The 18,702-nt window shown below is 42.5% G+C and overlaps 1 protein-coding gene across 5 annotated transcripts in view; it reads left to right on the forward strand.

The window, feature by feature from the left end:
* SHANK2 (SH3 and multiple ankyrin repeat domains 2) overlaps positions 1-18,702 on the forward strand; it is a 530,251-nt gene that overhangs the window by 457,149 nt on the left and 54,400 nt on the right. For 3 of the 5 annotated variants that reach the window (XM_040328114.1, XM_040328115.1, XM_040328118.1), the window contains 4 exons: positions 3,613-3,748; positions 8,958-9,038; positions 9,321-9,332; positions 17,387-17,407. In XM_040328114.1, coding sequence (XP_040184048.1) covers positions 3,613-3,748; positions 8,958-9,038; positions 9,321-9,332; positions 17,387-17,407 — 250 coding nt within the window. The remainder of the gene's footprint in view (positions 1-3,612; positions 3,749-8,957; positions 9,039-9,320; positions 9,333-17,386; positions 17,408-18,702) is intronic. The other 2 variants (XM_040328116.1, XM_040328117.1) reach the window with 2 other exon arrangements.

Genomic DNA, 18,702 nt, shown 5'->3' on the forward strand with positions numbered 1-18,702 from the left:
TGATGTGTAAAGGGGAACTGTGATGTGTAAAGGGGAACTGTGATGTGTAAAGGGGAACTGTGATGTGTAAAGGGGAACTGTGATGTGTAAAGGTGAACTGTGATGTGTAAAGGGGAACTGTGATGTGTAAAGGGGAACTGTGATGTAAAGAGTAACTGAGGACACTGTTGGACTGCTTTAAAGGGAGGACTGTGATGTGAAGGGGTCTGTGATGTAAAGGGGCACTGTGGACATTGATGTAAAGGGGGAGCCATGATGTTAAGGGGGGGGGGGCTGAGTGATGTACTAAAATAAACAGGTTATGTCAATGCCCACCTCTTCACTATGACCTGGGTTTCATTCCTAAAGAACTTGTGATATAGCAGACTCTGCAAGGGGTGGCTCTTTCACCCTGAGGCCCCGTACACACGACCGAGTTTCTCGGCAGAATTCAGCCAGAAACTCGATCAGAGCTAAATTCTGCTGAGAAACCCGGCATGTGTACACTTTCGGCCGAGGAAGCCGACGAGTTCCTCGTCGAGCCAAATAGAGAACATATTTCCTCGTTGTTCAATGAGGAAAGTTGGCTCGCCGAGATCCTCGGCGGCTTCACACAGAACTCGACGAGCAAAACGATGAATTTTGCCCGTCGAGTTCCTCGGACGTGTGTACGGGGCCTAAGGATATCAGTGCTCAACAGGACCTGTATACTGATTTCTCTCTGGATGTGGAACTTTTCCATTACTATGTGCACAACTACTTTGGATTACAATTGGTCCGTCCAGACTCCAGACCTGGGACTGGTAGCTTGAGTTTATTACGTGACTGTGTCATACTGAACAACCTTACAGTGTGCGGTAGGGAATTCAGGGTTATGAGTTTTCTGTCCATATGGTGGCCATTTACATATTATCTCATACCCAGAACCCTGAATTGTGAACCTCCTCTGGAGCACTGCAGCAATCTCTACTATACTCAGCTACTTTACCATCATCTTTCCATGTTTCTTACAACATGAGTTACGTGAATCTCCTTTAAGCACATCCAGAGAGTACAGGAGCTATTCCGTGATAATGGACTATATGTGAACATCCCTTTGCAGGAATACTAGCTCAACGTATTGGACCCTGCAAGTGTACACCAGAGTGGCAATACGAGCCAGGGGGCGGGGCCAACATATTCACTTTATACTTGTGTTCATAAATAGATGTGTGTGTATGTATGTATGTGTGTATATATATATATATATATATATATATATATATATATATATATATATATATATATGTGAGGTGGACTTGGCCTTTTATTTGTGTGAATGTCATTGTATGAATGGTACCGACCTTTAACGTCAGTTTTTCTTCCACGTTTGGTACTAATAAACATTTTTCTAGCGGATACAGTGAGTGGTTTCATAATATTTTTTACAAGGGATGTTTGAGGAAAATCAGGTTTTTTATTTTAGAGTGTGATGTACAGAGAGGACTGTGATGTAAAAGGGGTCTGCAATGTGTTATAGCGCCAACTTGGGATTCAGACCTCTGCCAGAAGAAAATTTTAGAAACGGGACCCCCGTGAATTTTAATTTAAGACCCCTGATATAGAAGCAGGACACTGAGACTTCCTTCTGTTTTGCCTACAGACCTAAACCTTCCAGTAGTACTTTTTTTTTTTAAACAGCTCAATCTGCATCAATAGCAACTACCAGAGCTATAAACATGCCTGAATCCCGTGTATAGAAATACATAACATTTCTTCTACAGATTATACATACTTATACAGTAATTTATTGATTGGTCCAAAGCACTCAGCCTGCCAGGGACTACGAAATCACCAATTTGTGTTTGTGATTTGTGTGGTGGATTAGTGTGTTGCGCTATAATACAATTTACATTTCAAGGGTCATGAACTAATTTTTGACTTGGCAGGAAATATGAAGAGATTTAATATGGAAGATCATCACATGTAGATTGCTGAATTAATGTTTAATAAAAGCCATAAATAGTTGAGGGAATTGGTTACATGTTCCTATAGATTCCCGTTATACAATAAATCAGTGGAATATTAATAAAGCACGTGAGTTCTCAGCTATAAATGTGATGTATTGCTTTTGCAGTCGGCCATCTGTCTAAATCATTATGTGCAATCATTTTATTTAACGTTCCGAGCAGAATCCCACTTTATCTGGAACATATTTTCTACTTGCTGCATTTGTTACCTGCCATCAAACACCTACTACAGAATGTCTCTTATACAGCTCTTTGCATGACTATTTACCCTCTTTGGTCTTTTTAGATTTTGTAATATTATAAGATGCAATTAAAATGGATTTAATTGGGATTTTTACAGTTTCACAGAATGTAAAAGACAAGTCTAGCTAGTTTAACCAATACAAAAAAAAAAAGAGATTCATATTCAGAATCCTAAATCCAAGTTTATCCAGAGGAAGGTTAAAAAAAAGCCATGTAAAGAATTCTGGGCCAGATTCAGGTAGATACGTTACACCGCCGCAAGTTTTCATCGCAAGTGCCTGATTCACAGAGCACTTGCAATGAAAACCTACGACGGCGGTCTCCGGCGTAAGCCCGCGTAATTCAAAGGGGCGTGTGCCATTTAAATTAGGCGCGCTCCCGCGCCGGACCTACTGCGCATGCTCCCTTTTGAATTGCACGCCGTGCTTTGAGCGTAGTGATGTCATTTTTTTCGAACGGCGACGCGCGTAGCGTAATTCCGTATTCCCGGACGGCTTACGCAAACGACGTGAATTTTTAAATTTCGACGCGGGAACGACGGCCATACTTTATACAGCACATACGTGTGCTGTGTAAAGTTAAGGCACCCAAAACGACGACTAACTTTGCGACGGGAAACTAGACTACCGGCGACGTAGCGAACACGAAAAACCGTCGTGGATCGCCGTAACTCCTAATTTGCATACCCGACGCTGGTTTACGACGCGAACTCCCCCCAGCGGCGGCCGTGGTACTGCATCCTAAGATCCGATAGTGTAAAACAATTACACCTGTCAGATCTTAGGGATATCTATGCGTAACTGGTTCTATGAATCAGTCGCATAGATACTCTGAGAGATACGACGGAGTATCTGAGATACTCCGTCGTATCTCCTTTGTGAATCTGGGCCTCTGCTCGGATTGATCCACATGGTGCTGCATTTCATCGGTCCAAACCGATCGTGTGTGGGTGCCATCAGTCAGTTATCCTTCGGTCAAAAAAAATAGAACTTGACCGATGGACGCCTAACCGATGGGTCAAAACCGATCGTTAAATGCAACTGCCACACTGATTCGGCCTGAATGATTTTAGAAGCGTCTCAAACTGATGCCATCAACACAAGCTCCATCCTGTCTATACAGAGCTTTGGGTAGCAGTAATGAACCAGAAAGGGGGTCTATTCCTTCCTCACATGAGAACTGTGCTAATTTTTGCCTGCATATATTTTTCAATGCAACCAATGTGTGATCAAAGGCAGCAGTAATTTCCCCAATATGAAGTGGTTTGCCTGTCATTTGTCAGATATCTGACCATCTCCACACATCATGTTGATCTCTTGCTTGTTAAATAAAGTCCATTCTGTGTGTACACATGTGTAATGTCAAATATGGTTCTCTGCAGGTGAATAATGAGAATGTGGTTAAAGTCGGCCATCGGCAAGTGGTTAACATGATAAGGCATGGAGGCAACCACCTCGTTCTGAAGGTTGTGACGGTGACCAGGAGCCTAGATCCGGATGATACAGCCAGGAAAAAAGGTAATGTTTTGCTATCTGTGTCATACCCACAATATTTCCTGATAACAATCACTTGTCACTCATTTTCTTTCCATCTATTACTTATCATGATAGCATTTTTTTTATTTTACTACCCAAATCCTATTGTAGTTGTTTGCATCGTCTTGTGCTGCTGAGCCATTGTCTTCTAAATCTATTTCATCTAATATTATAATATGCTTTATTCCAAAACATGTGAGAGATGGAGGTAGAATGAGCTGGATGAGTGTAGATTAATCTCAATTTGAAGCGTATGATGAGAGGTGCCTCAGGAAAAATCCAAGAGCTTCAGAAAACGTGGAAGCACCAGACCAAATGTTGGGAGAGCTTTGCAATCAGCAGCTGGAGCCTGCTCTGAGTACTGAGACCTTGGAGTATAACTAAAGCAAACATGGATAGAGTGGAGAGGGATCCAAACAATTGTCATGTGTTTATTGCTGTCTCTGTCCCTGTTATGGAGATTCACCCTCTCTATTTTTCCTGGTAATCACTATCATCAGTAGTGAAAGTAAAAGAAAATCCTACATTTGGAGTTGTCACCTGAACAGCAATAGAGGGGAAACCTTCCCATGGGGACATTAGTTTTGGTTAAAACAGGGATTTCCATCACACAGGCAGGAATCTCTCACTTCCTGTTGTGGCTATGAGACGGGACATTAAGGAAAATCTCCCCAACATAGAAATGAACAGGGTTTATAACCATCTCCTACTCTATCCATTTTTTTAAAGTCCTTATAGTGGTAGTAAACTTTGTTATGCCTACAGGTAAGTCTATAATAAGGATTACCTGTAGGTACTGTGAATATCTCTTAAACCTGCACTGTTTAGGAGATATTCAGACTGAATGCAGCCGGTGACATCACCAGCGCATGCGCTCTGAAGGTCCAGCATACAGTGCAGAACCTTCAGAGCCCGTGCCGTAGTCGGCAGCTCCCATGCGCATGTGTGGGAGTGACCTCATTGCACCCCCAGCCACTCAGGTAGCTGGAGGCTGTGAACCCAGAAGGAAGATCGGGGACTACTACTTTAATTCAAATTTATTGTTAATAATTTGTAACCTGTTCAGATAAGAGACATCTGTTTCCGTTTCAGCAGTTCTAACTCCTGATGAAGAGGACCTCTTTATGTTTGGTCTGGAGCTCCTGTTTTTTCTGTAGCCCTGTAATCAAAAACATATCAGGATAGTCATTTGGTAGCTGTCTTTGCTAACTTGATTTGAAGGTACACTTGGGGCTGTCATCCTCATCCTTCTTTCACTACTCTGTGAGTAATGATGCTTTTATTAGGTGTTCAGATGCAGTATGCTAGCTCCAAGTGAGAGACTACAAAGTGGAGAAGGTAGGATCGTGATTGCACCTTCAAGAATAAGTCAGCAATGGCAACTGGCTGGTTACGTTTGATGTCTAAACTGAACCAAAACTGATATCTCTCTTATAGGTGGACACTGATGAGCTAAATCATATACTGGTTCTTGTACTTCTCTGGGTCTGGGCTAAACGTTTTACTTGGAATACACATCTGTTCTGTTGTGTAGAAAGGTCAGGCTCATTGCAGCATATACTTACTACTGCCATAGAACAGGCTTATGGATGTAGGATGTTTTTTGTTTGTTTTGTAAATTTATTTTTATCAATATTTTTCCATAGTACACAATACAAAAGGCACAAAAAAGGAACCCATATCCATGCCACGCAGGGCGGGATTCCTAGAAAAACAATCAGAAAACATCCAAAAACACCCCCCCCCCCCCAGTCCAGGCACACCACCCTGTGAAAGACTCCACCTTCCCGGATGCAAGTCCCCTAAAAAGAGGGTAGGAATACCAACATCATATCATAAACTAAAATATATAGAGGTTTCGCAGTTCAAGGCCATCAATCGCACCTACATACAATTGTTTAAGCAGCAATCAGTTCCTAAATAATCCCAGTATTAGGACACAAATGTCATATCTATATGCACCCAGATCCAACACCACCCAGACCTCCTCCACTCCAGTAGGATGGATGTAGGATGTTATATTAACCTCCCTGGCGGTATGATTCTTTCAGAAAAAACATGCTGAAAGCGGTACCATTATTTGCAAGAAAATTTGGCATTTTATATTGTAGGTCTGTCATTTTTAGAAATAACTCACTTAAATCTGACCAAACAAGATTCTAATAGGCATCCCGGGTATGACATTTTTTTAAAAACAAAATTATAAATTATAATATAATAAATAATTATAAATAATTATAACAAATAATAATATAATTATAATAAAAATTATTGAATAATGTAATCAAATCAAAATCACTGAAATTTGCTCAGTTGCAGAATTGTCGTTGTCATTTTTTTTTTTTATGACGAATTTCCCCACAAATCGCTATCGCACAATTCTGCAAGTGATTATAATTTATTATCGCTGTTTTCTAGCTGCTCTAAAACCATTTTTGACATAAAGGGACACTTTTGGTTGCTATGGACAATCTACAGTTTGCAGGCAGAAAGAAAAGTTTTTATTATATACAAGTACATGCAGGACACTGGGCAGACCACTAGGGACAAGGGGGGTGTGCATTTTTTACATACAGTACTGTAATCTATAAGATTACAGTATACTGTATGTAATGTGTTTGTTTACGTTTTTTAATTTGGCGCCGTTCTCCGCTCCCATGCGTCGTAACGTGGCAGGGAACGGAGATCGGCGGCACAGGAGGACGCTGTGTGAATCGTGCGAGGTCCCGCTCGCTCACACAGCACGGTGGCATCGCTGGATCCAGGGACAAGTTAAGTAAACACTCCCTGTGGATCCAGCGAGGCAAGCCCGAGTCTGACTCGGGGTTACCGCTCGCAGCATGAAAATCTAACCCCGAGTCAGACTCGGGAATACCGCCAGGCAGGTTAAGGTCCAATTCACACTAGATGCAGCGACAGATGTTTTATCTGCATGGTAAAACATCTGTCACCACAGGGCCACACAGGAAACAATTGTTTCCTGTGTGTCCCATTCACACTGCATTGCAGCATAGCGCTGCGCTAGGAGGCAGACATGCTGCATTGTATAGCAGTGCAGAGACCCGAATCGCACTGCAAGACAGGTAATGCAGCAGATCGCACCGGCTGACATTGCAGTAAATAAAGTGTATGTTTTGTACACTTCAAATAAAGATTGTACAAAACAAAAAAAGGGGGCGGTGCGGTGCGCTCAATCGTGTACCACACTGCCTCCTAGCCAGCTGGCAACGTAGAGCGGTTTGAAGTGCTGAATCGCTCTGGCTGCTCTGTGATTTGGCTGAGGGCCAGCATGATTTGGACCCTTTGACATTTTGCAGTATGAGATTAAACATAAAACGTTAAGCGTTCTCAGAAAAGGTGGTGTTGACCATAACAAATGCTCAAATCTGGGTGCTGTGGGAACAAGTTCCCCTCTCTCCTACTTTAGGAAATGAAAGTTATCTGGTTATCGTGGAATACATGATTTCCTCGGTTTTCTCCAGAATGTGTCTCCTGAGGAGTAACGACATTGTATTACAGGCTGCAGTGTAGTTACTTTTAACTTGCTTGTTAATTACACTGTGAATCTTGTTTTTTTTTTTTTCTGTATTATTTTATTTTGTTTTCGAGTTGCGTTCCCAAAGCTACCTTCTGTGAAATTCACTATGGCAACAAGCAGAAACACGCAGCTCACATTCTATAGCAGAGAAGAATAATGTAAGCAATACACAGAGCACACCAGGGAAATCAATTCTTCATGACCATTGCAAGCATCATTATGGCAGTTTTTATCCACCGTAAACCCAGCTGGACAATAACGCCAAGAGAGCACCGTCACCAAAAGTGTTCTTCCCCGCTCACACCCATCGTCTGGAGGTGTGAAAGCTACCTCCATTTTTTTCAACCTTGTTACTGTAATGAAGGCCAGCGAGGAGTACATGGGTATTTATTTCTTTGCAGCTCACCACACATGTTGTAATCTGACTATACAATCTTTTTTTTTAAATCTACCAATATCTATGTACTGCAAGGGCCTGCCTGGCTGGATACACATTGGTCATATAGTTAAGGTTGATCCTCATATTGCAGTTTTGGTAAATTTAGGGTCCTTTCACACAAGGCGGGCTCTGTTTTTCTCAGTGAGGGATCGCTCTGCTGATCCTCGCTGAGGAGGCCGATGACTGATTTTTAATGCAGAAGAGACCTATGCTTTGTCTTTTTTCTGCATCAAATTTGCCTGCCTGTCTGCCCCTGTATAGTGAGCTGTGCATGCACAGCTCATTGTTCAAATTTGGCAATGCCAAGCTGACTGAACTCTCGCACCTACGTGGGAGTGATGTCATCCCAGCCTGACCAATAAAAGTGGCCGATGATCTATCGATCACCGGAAGCCAGCCGCTGGACTGAAGGTAAGTATAGTTCTGCTTTAAGATATCCACATGTGATACTATCTGATGTGGAATTTTGCTTTTGACTAACCAACTTCTGTGTAGTGTGAGGGTCTACCTGACTAAATATGGATTGTTTAAATAGTATGTCCAGCCAATTCTAATGGATGGAGTGGGGAAGGTTACCCCCTGTTTTTAAAGGGGCTGTAAAGGTACAATATTTTTTCCTAAATAGCTTCCTTTACCTTAGTGCAGTCCACCTTCACGTATCTCATCCTTCCATTTTGCTTTTAAATGTCCTTATTTCTTCTGAGAAAGCTCCTTTCTCTATCTGCAAGCTCCTTTCTCTATCTGCAATGCATAGAGTGTCCTGACTCTCCTGTAGCCCAAGGGAGGGGGCGAGCACGACACTCCACACCAGGGAGAAAGCCTTGCATTACTGTGTGTAGTTACAGACAGAAGAACAGGAAGTGAGGATTTCTCAGAAGAAATAAGGACATTTAAAAGCAAAATGGAAGGATGAGGTAAGTGAAGGAGGACTGCACTTAGGTAAAGGAAGCTATTTAGGGAAAAAATATTGGTATCTTTACAACCCCTTTAAATGAAATCTAGGACTCCATTAGAGAGATTTATCTTTCAATCCTGACAACCAACAGTTAGACTAGACAGAAAGTGAGGAAAGTCTCACAACACAGAGAGAAATAAAAATGCTTTATTCACCATGTGTGTCATGTATGTTATGGTCCTATATCCTTCCTTCATCTCATCAATGTTCTCTGTTATGCTTTTAATTGATAAGTCTGTATCCTTCTTTTAATGCAAAGCCCCTCCACCTCCAAAGCGGGCTCCCACCACTGCGTTGTCCTTGAGGTCTAAATCTATGACCTCCGAGTTGGAAGAATTTGGTAAGGGTATTCCTGTGTTGGCATGCAAAGTGTTGGGGTGGGATGGGGGCTTGATTTGTGTATAAGTGCAGCATTCTGATGCCTGGCCTGGTTATGGTGCACGCCCCCTGCATGATTTCCTAACACTCTCAGTGTGCCTCATGTTTGTAAAGTGCATTTGCCACCCGCAGAGAACGCGCTATAAAAGGCGATGCCCTCTTTGTGTCGTGTTTCTCCGTGCTTAGTTTTATGGCCTACTTTGTTCTAATTTTTCTTTCATCTTAAATTTTTGGGCCCTCTCAGCAGTGGATAAAGGTAAGATGTACAGGATCTGAAGGTTAGGATAGTGATTTGCATATTTCTTATTCAGACTGGGTATAGAGGAAACCAAGACCACCTTCCAGTCAGCCAGTTGTGTGGCCAAACCACTCTGACTGATCAACCACCACTACCGTTCTTCTCATATCCCATTGGCAAACAAGGTCTAGCCACATGCTTGTCTGCCTACCAAACAAAATAGACTGGAAGGCGGTCTTTGTACCTTTACTCATTATGATTCCATACCTTATCCCTCCAGTGCAGTGCTGAGCCAATTTCTCACTGTCCAGCTGTAGCAGGACTACAACTCTCAGCATGCCCTGCCAGCCTCTAAATAGTAGGACACGGTACTAGTGGGAACATCTTAAGTTCTACAAATCGCCCTTCTTTTGCAGTATTGCTCAATACCGACGGTACTATCCTTTCCATGTAGTTTTGTGTGCCTACATTTTCCTGTTTCTGGAGGACATACAGCATAATCTGCAGAAAACATGAATTAAAAAATGGTTACTTCATATCTCAAGCAATACTTATGTGCAAAACTTAATTGCTGGTTACACATGCATGCACTGACATTAAGACCAGTGGAGTGCAGAAATTGACAGTATCCAGGAAACATAACCCTGACCTAGTAGGTACATTTTATTGGTCAAATAGATTAATATAGCACATTTCCCAAATCTCCTCTTGCAGGAAAACCGGACTGAGAGATATAAAGGGGACTGCCTGCTTACCTCCATGTAAAAATAATAATTGTCTGACTATGACTGGCTTTAGTACTTAATTCAATGACCGGAAACAAACATGAAGATTAGAAATCAGTGTATGATCAGAAAAGCCTTTGCGACATATAGTCAGAATTGCCAGCCAGCTAATATTTCCAGAAGGAAAGGTCACAAGTGATGCCATGTTCTCATACAGTTGTCCTTGCACATTTGTATGACTTCTAGAAATATAGGGCAGCGTTTCTCAACTCCAGTCCTCAAGGGGCCCCAACAGGTCATGTTTTCAGGCTTTCCATTATTTTGCACAGGTGTTTTGATCAGTTTCACTGCCTTAGTAATTACAACAGCCATTTTATCTGAGGGAAATCTTGAAAACATGACCTGTCGGGGCGCCTTGAGGACTGGAGTTGAGAAACACTGATATAGGGCCTTGATAACAAGAATTGTTATTGTTTTATATATTACATAAAATTATCCAGTAATTTTCTTAACTAATTTGGTTAGCCTCTGATGCCGCGTACACACGATCAGATTTTCTGTCGGAAAAACCTTGGATGGTTTTTCCGACGGAATTTCCGCTCAAGCTTGGCTTGCATACACACGGTCACACAAAAGTTCTCTGAACTTTCGACCGCCAAGAACGTGGTTACGTACAACACTACGACGAGCCGAGAAAATGAAGTTCAATGCGTCCGAACATGCGTCAAATTGTTTCCAAGCATGTGTTGGAATTTTGCACGACAAAATTGCTACAGATGATCGAATCAGCTCTCAATCTTTTGTTGGCGGAAATTCCGCCAGCAAAAGTCCGATGTAGCCCACACGCGGTCAGAATTTCCGTTCAAAAGCTCACATCGGACTTTTGCTGTCGGAATTTCCGATCGTGTGTACGGGGCATTAGGCTTCATGTACATGGGACGTTGTTCAACCTCTCCTGAATGATTTCAATTGACAGCTAGAAACCAGCATCTAAAAATTGCCATTTAGCTGTGTTTGCGTCTTGAAGCATTTGAAAAGAAATGTTAAAATAAAAAACGTCTGTACACGAAACGCTGCTAAACGCGAGTTGACAAGCTTAGCTTGTTTAGCTGCGTTTGGGGCTTGAAATGCCTCTAAAAAGATGTCTTCTGTCAAAATTATGTGGCCGGCTCTCCTTTAAAGCGGTGGGTTACCCTTATTGACAACTTTCCATCATTAAATTAGGCATAGTAGCGCGAGCTACAGTATGCCTGTATTTATTTTTTTAGTCCGGTACTCACAGTGCAATCCTAGCGAGACGATTCCGACTCCCCGCGGGGAATGGGCGTTCCTATCCAGAGGGAGCATGATTGACGGCCGGCTATGGCACGTCACGCTCCCCGAAGATAGCCGGAGTAGGTCTCGGCTCTTCACGGTGCCTGCGCACAGACTATGCGCAGGCGCCGTGAAGCACCAAGTCCTATTTCGGCTATTTCCGGAGAAGCGTGACACGCCATGGCCGGCCGTCAATCATGCTGCCTCTGGATAGGAACGCCCATTCCCCGCGGGGAGTCGGAATCGTCTCGCTAGGATTGCACAGTGAGTACCGGACTAAAAAAATAAATACAGTCATACTGTAGCTCGCGCTACTATGCCTCATTGTATGCTAGAGGAAAACTATTTTTTTTTTTTTTTTATTAATAGGGTGAACCCCCGCTTTAATCACTGTTAAGCAAATAAAACTAAATGAGGTACCATGGGGTCACTACAGTAACCTACATTTTATGAATGGGCCGCAAATTCCAAGCTGCATTTTTGAGTAAGATCATGGAGTACAATGAAGAGCAGAACGTGATATCCACTCACAGTTTTAAATGACCCACATTAGTAACAATAAATCATATATAGATGCTGAAAGCTGATTGGTAAATATGGCTGTGTGCACTATTATCATTAAGAAAACCTGTAGTGAGGCAGTATGGCAGCTGCAGTTGATGATCTTTTTCTCCTAAAAATGCTAGTTGGCTGTTCTGCTAATCCAATGGCTTCATTACCTTTCTAAGTCACTGACCTGTCAACACGCTGATTATGACTTCTGAATGCACTGACTGCTTCCTTGCTTTTGGTTGGTGTTACAATAAGAGCTAAAGCAAAATTAATCATGACATTTACGCCATTCCAGAGGAGAAGTCGGGCAGTCCGCATGTTTGTCTCAATTTAGTTTTTCATTGATTAAAATGTATTAGCGGTTTAGACCCTCAAACCAGATTTGTAAAGCAGTTGATAAAAAAAAAAACCTCTTTCCCTGAAACCATTATAGTTTTTTTCTCATATTTTGGCAGTCATGTACTATTTGGTCTCTGGCAAAGGTGGGGAACAGAATCCATGCGAAGTTTGCTTCAGCAGCCCCTGTGCTATAGACTTTAAAGGGGTTGTAAAGGTACAATTTTTGTTTCCCCCCCCCTAAATAGCTTCCTTTACCTTAGTGCAGTCCTCCTTCACTTACCTCATCCTTCCATTTTGCTTTTAAATGTCCTTATTTCTTCTGAGAAATCCTCACTTCCTGTTCTTTTGTCTGTAACTCCACACAGTAATGCAAGGCTTTTTCTCTGGTGTGGAGTGTCGTGCTCGCCCCCTCCCTTGGACTACAGGAGAGTCAGGACACTCACTAACACACAGCTCCTTTCTCTATCTGCAACGTAGAGAGTGTCCTGACTCTCCTGTAGCCCAAGGGGGGGGGGGGGCGAGCACGACACTCCACACCAGGGAGAAAGCCTCGCATTACTGTGTGGAGTTACAGACAGAAGAACAGGAAGTGAGGATTTCTCAGAAGAAATTAGGACATTTAAAAGCAAAATGGAAGGATGAGGTAAGTGAAGGAGGACTGCACTAAGGTAAAGGAAGCTATTTAGGGGAAAAAAAAATTGTACCTTTACAACCCCTTTAAGAACAATGGCATTATTCAAGTGATAACCATCCTATAGGTCCGTTATAAGACATTGGACCGGATTCAGATACATCGGCGCATATTTCTGCCGGCGTAGCGCATCTCATATGCGATACGCCAACGTAACACAGAGAGGCAAGCAGAGTATTCACAAAGCACTTGCTCCCAACGTTGTGCCAGCATAACGTAAATTCTTCGGCGTAAGCCCGCCTAATTCAAAGTAGGTGGAAGTGGGCGTGATCCATTTAAATGAAGCGTGACCTCATGCAAATGATGGGCCGAACGAACGGTGCATGCCTTGTCCCGTGGAAGCATCCCAGTGCGCATGCTCAGAATCACGTCGGAAATACTCCCTAAGATACGTCGAATCACTGCCTACGACGTGAACGTAACCTACGCCCAGCCCTATTCACGTACTACTACGTAAACAACGTAAAATACGACGGCTGTTCCCTGGTCCATACTTTAACATGACTTGCACATGCTTTATGAAGCTTAACTTTACGCTGGATGTACGACTTACGTAAACCGCGTATATGAATGCGTCGAGCGCAAGTACGTTCGTGAATCAGCATATCTCACTTATTTGCAATGAGGCGGCCAGCGTAAATATGCGCCCAAGATACGCCGGCGTAGGAAAGTTACGTCGGTCGGAGGAAGCCTATTTTCAGGCGTATCTAGTTCTATGGGCACGGCGCATAGATACGACGGCGCACATTTACACTTACGCGGTATCTGTAGATACGTCGGCGTAAGTGCTACGTGAATCTGGGCCATTGTCTCAAAAACCCGCTTGTCATCTCATACAAATCCCAGTGTGATCCTAGACAGATTACAGAAAGACCTATATCTATCATCAATTGTAACAGTTTACTCTGCTTACTGTACACTTTCACTGTGAATACATAACTACTAAATTACTTGCATGCATTAAATTATAAATATCATGCGCTGATTGCGCCAAATCTTCATGAGTTAATATATGATGCAAAATGATGATGTATGCAAATTGATGCATGCTCAGCGTGTATCAGGAAAAAGGCTGTTACTGTGAGCTTGCTAAACTTGACAATGTAAATTTGTTACCTAATAAAGTGTGGATCCATCATCTAGTTAAAGTAAATGGGAATAGTTTTCTGTAAATTACAGTACACAAGTGGCAGTATTTACTCTTGTCAGGCTGTGGCTGGTGCCTAATGTGTATTTATGTAATCGCTACACTTTACATGAGAGTCTGGTCTCTAACGAAAGGTTTGCTTTCATTTTAAAAATAGTTGGTTTGGGGCCAGCTGGCCCCAACAAACTATTTCCTTTCCTAACATGTGTGCACTGTGTTAACTGTATGTAGCCTCAGCTACTTACAGTATACAGTCATGTGTTCAGCTTCGGGCTGTGTGGCACTCAGCCATTCATTGACAGCTTTGTATTCTATCAATGAATACAAAGCTTCCTCTGATTGGTCAGAAAGGTGGGCTTATGATGTCATGATCTCTAACTTGATTCAGCGTTGATCTAAGCTGTACTCAGCCATTCATAGGCAGCTTTGTATTCTATCAGGCAATCAGAGGAAGCTTTGTAGTCAGTGATAGAATACAAAGCTGCCTATGAATGGCTAAGTGCTACTCAGGCCGACACTGTTTTTGTTCCATGTCTGAGACAAGTCTCTTCTCACACCCAGAACACAGTGCTCTATACTGTGTGTACATGCTAGTGAAGATCTAAACAAACTATTTAAAGTGAAGGTAAACTTTAACTATGAAAAGTAAAGGGTTAGTGCACCTTTACCAAAAAACTGCCTATACAAGTAAGGGGTGACTGTAGATAAAAATAAACTGTGCAGCTCTAACTAAAGTTTCATAGGGCCAGATCCTCAAAAGGGATACGCCGGCGTAACTGCTGTTACGCCGTCGTATCCCTGTTTCTAACTATGGAACTGATCCACAGAATCAGTTTTCCATAGTTAGGGAGAAGATCTGACATGTGTAAGGGACTTACACTGCCATATCTTAGGATGCAGTACCGCATCCGCGGCTGGGGGCATTTCGAGTCGAAATGCCGCCTCGGGTATGCAAATTAGCACTTACGGAGATCCACGAAGCTTTTCAGCTTCGTTTTTTCTCCGTAAGTTTTAGTTTGCAAATGCAAAATTAGGGCTGCTTTTACAAAGTGTAAACTGTTTACACCATGTAAAAGCAGACCCTTCTGTCCAGCGACGCGATTTTTTTTTTGTTTTGAATTTTTTTTTTCGCGCCGTATCTTTTTTTTTTCCCTACGCAACTTTATTGACCCGTCGCAATCCACAAAGCTTGGCGTAATGTAATTTCGCGCTATGCACGTCGGGAAAATGACGTCACGAGCATGCGCAGTACGGCCGGCGCGCCTAATTTAAATGGGAATCGCCCCCATGAAAAGAGGAACGCCTTGCGCCGGCGGAATTTAAGTTACACAGCCAAAAATTTCTAGGTAAGTGCTTTGTGGATCGGGCACTTAGGTAGAAATTTTTTTTTTTTTTTTTTTTTTTTTTTTTTATGACTTCTGTACATATTTTATTCATAAAAATTTAAGTACATACTATACAGACACAGAAAACATGGTCACAAAATTTTAAGGCAGTGTAACTTAAATGGGAAAAATTAAGTTACGCCGGATCTTTGTGGATTACCCCCATAATGCCTTTGCTATAGGTGTAGGCCATTTAGGTATCTCATAAAGCCTGACTGGAATAATCTCAGGATGTTGCTACTGTAAATGAGGCCTAGTCATTACTGCTCACCTCCACCATCACAGGAGTGAGCTTTTTCTCTGATTTAACCCCCTCACATGCTTTCTCTCCCCTGATGCAGTATTTCTGAGCTCAGTGTCTGAGAGCTCGTTTCACAATGGTTATACTGCTATTTAATAATATGCTGTGCTATGTTTAGCTGTCATTCAAGCTCTCCGATTATTACTTTGAGTGACACCAAACTCTTGCAACAACTTAACTGTGTATATGCAAAATAATCACAGGTGTTGTTCAGCTGGTACAGATGAACAAGGCTTTATGCCGCGTACACACGATCAGTCCATCCGATGAGAACGGACCGATGGACCGTTTTCATCGGTTAATCAATGAAGCTGACTGATGGTCCGTCGCGCCTATACACCATCGGTTAAAAAAACGATCGTGTCAGAACGCGGTGACGTAAAACACAACGATTTGCTGAAAAAAAACGAAGTTCAATGCTTCCAAGCATGCGTCGACTTGATTCTGAGCATGCATGGATTTTTAACAGATGGTTGTGCCTACTAGCGATCAATTTTGACCTATCGGTTAGGAATCAATCGGTTAAATTTAAAGCAAGTTGGCTTTTTTTTAACCAATGGTTAAATAACCTATGGGGCCCACACACGATCGGTTTTGACCAATGAAAGCAGTCCATCAGACCGTTGTCCTCTGTTTAACCTATCGTGTGTACTAGGCCTTGGAGTATTGGTGACAAAAAAAGATAGACGCCCCCCTGAAGACGTTCAACTAACGAAACGTACGTCAGAGGCGGTACCTGGTCACGTGACGTGTTCTCCGACCTGTGGAGCTAGCAGCCGGGAACTCGTGGTTGTGCTACGGCGGTGGCGGTGATCCCTGACGACCCAAAAATCTATCCTATCCTATCGTGTGTACAAGGCCTAAGATCACATTGAAACAACAAAACCTTAATTGTTATATAATGGAAAAACCACACCTTTCCTGTGCTCTTCATTTGCATCATTTTGGTTTCTTCCACATTACATAGTAAGCGCTCAGGTTCAGCTTTCAAAAAAACGTTAACAACCAGGAGAGACAGAATAGAGGAAGGAAACTGGAAATCGTTTTCTATTTTTTTACACATTCATGCACTGTACAATGGGATTTTTTGTGCATAGCAGTAAGGAAATTCTGTTATTCTAAAAAAAACTGACAGTTGAACCTCTTCTGTCTTTTATAATCGCAATGATTTTATTGACAGGTTGGACACAGCCATCATGTGATCAGGAGGGCCAATCACAGAGCCCTCCTGCCAATCGGAGATGTGCCGTGTCCGGGTGACATGAGCGCATCGGGATCGCGCCCGATCCCCCTCCTTTTGAGGGACGTTCCTGAACATCCACTCAGAAGGAAGAAGCACCCACCGGGCCGTATATGTGCAGTGGCCGGGTGGGAGGTGGTTAATCAGTACAGCTGGTGTTTGAAAATGCAATACAAATGCATCACAACACATGACATCACTTCCGAATTTTTATTCTGTCGTACACAAATTTTTTGTGGCTTTAGTAAACTTATAAGGTTCAATATGAGATTAGCGTGCAAAAAGAAAATCTCAGTGTGTTTATTGGGCCCTAAGTATTTTGTGCTGATATTACGGTTAGCTCAAATCTGACAGTTGCTCTCTCTTTTTACTTGCAAGCTTCTATACGGAAAAAGAAGGGTAAGGAATGAATGTCACTTTTTGTCTGTTGATCTAAAACTTTGTCCCTTTCCCTTAGGAAGCGCCCATCTGATCTCAGTGCCCAGGCCTTTGGATTATTGCTGAACCTTTATATTGTGCATCTTTTTGTGTCTGGATAATAATTATTTTTTTCAGCTTTATAATGCAAAAAATATGAAAATCAGATTTATCAGTACTTTCTTTGTTTAGCAAGACAGCAGTATACTTTCAACAAAGATACCACATTTCCGTCAGGAATACATGAAGCCTAAGCTTGTTCTATGTGGGAGCAGGGCAGACATTGCTGATGTAACTTATGTAAACTTTAACAAGCAGGGCATGTCCTGTATTGTATTGTAACTGTATTGTCAGCCCCTCATGTTGTAAAGCGCTACACAAACTATTGGCGCTAAATAAATCTTGTATAATAATAATGAAAGAATGGTTAACCACTCTGAACATAGTAAAATGTAAATTATTTATACATTGACGAAAAGCAGGCCTTTCCGTGAAGTTTCTAGGTGTAGGATGGAAATGTGGAGGGGTTTGGAGTAGGAGAAAGAGAGTCCATAATGTTATAATATGTTATGTTATACTGTATAGTGGCAAAGTGGTTAGCGCTTCCATCTAGCAGCACTGGGGTTGTTGGTTCGAATTCCAACCGCGGCACTACCTGCCTGGAGTCTGCATGTTCTCTCTGTGACTGTGTGGTTTTCCTCTGATTACTCTGGTCTCCTCCCACACTTCATAGACTTGCTGGTTGGTTAACTAGCTCCGGTCTAAATTGGCCCTAAAATTTGTATGTATTAATGTGAGTTAGGGGCCTTAGATTGTAAGCTCCTTGAGGGCAGGGACTGGTGTGTATGGGCCAGATTCACAGTGGACTTACGACGGCGTATCTCCACGTACGCCGTTGTAAGTCCTAATGTGAGCCGTCGTATCTAAGCGCCTGATTCTTAGAATCAGTTACGCATAGATTTGGCCAAGATACGAGCGGTGTAAGTCTCCTACGCCGTCGTATCTTGGGTGTATATTTACGCTGGCCGCAAGGGGCGCTTCCGTAGATTTACGCATCGGATATGTAAATTAGGTAGATACGCCGATTCACGAACGTACTTGCGCCCGCTACGCCGTTTACGTTAGGCTTACGTCCGGTGTAAAGTTACCCCTGCTATATGAGGCACAGCCAATGCAAAGTACGGACGTCGGCAAGCGTATCTTTTTACGTCGTTTACGACTCAGAGATACGACGGCGTATCTGGAGATACGCCGTCGTATCTCCTTTGAGAATCTGG

This window comes from Rana temporaria, chromosome 11 (assembly GCF_905171775.1).
Source record: "Rana temporaria chromosome 11, aRanTem1.1, whole genome shotgun sequence".
Classification (NCBI taxonomy): Eukaryota; Metazoa; Chordata; class Amphibia; order Anura; family Ranidae; genus Rana; species Rana temporaria.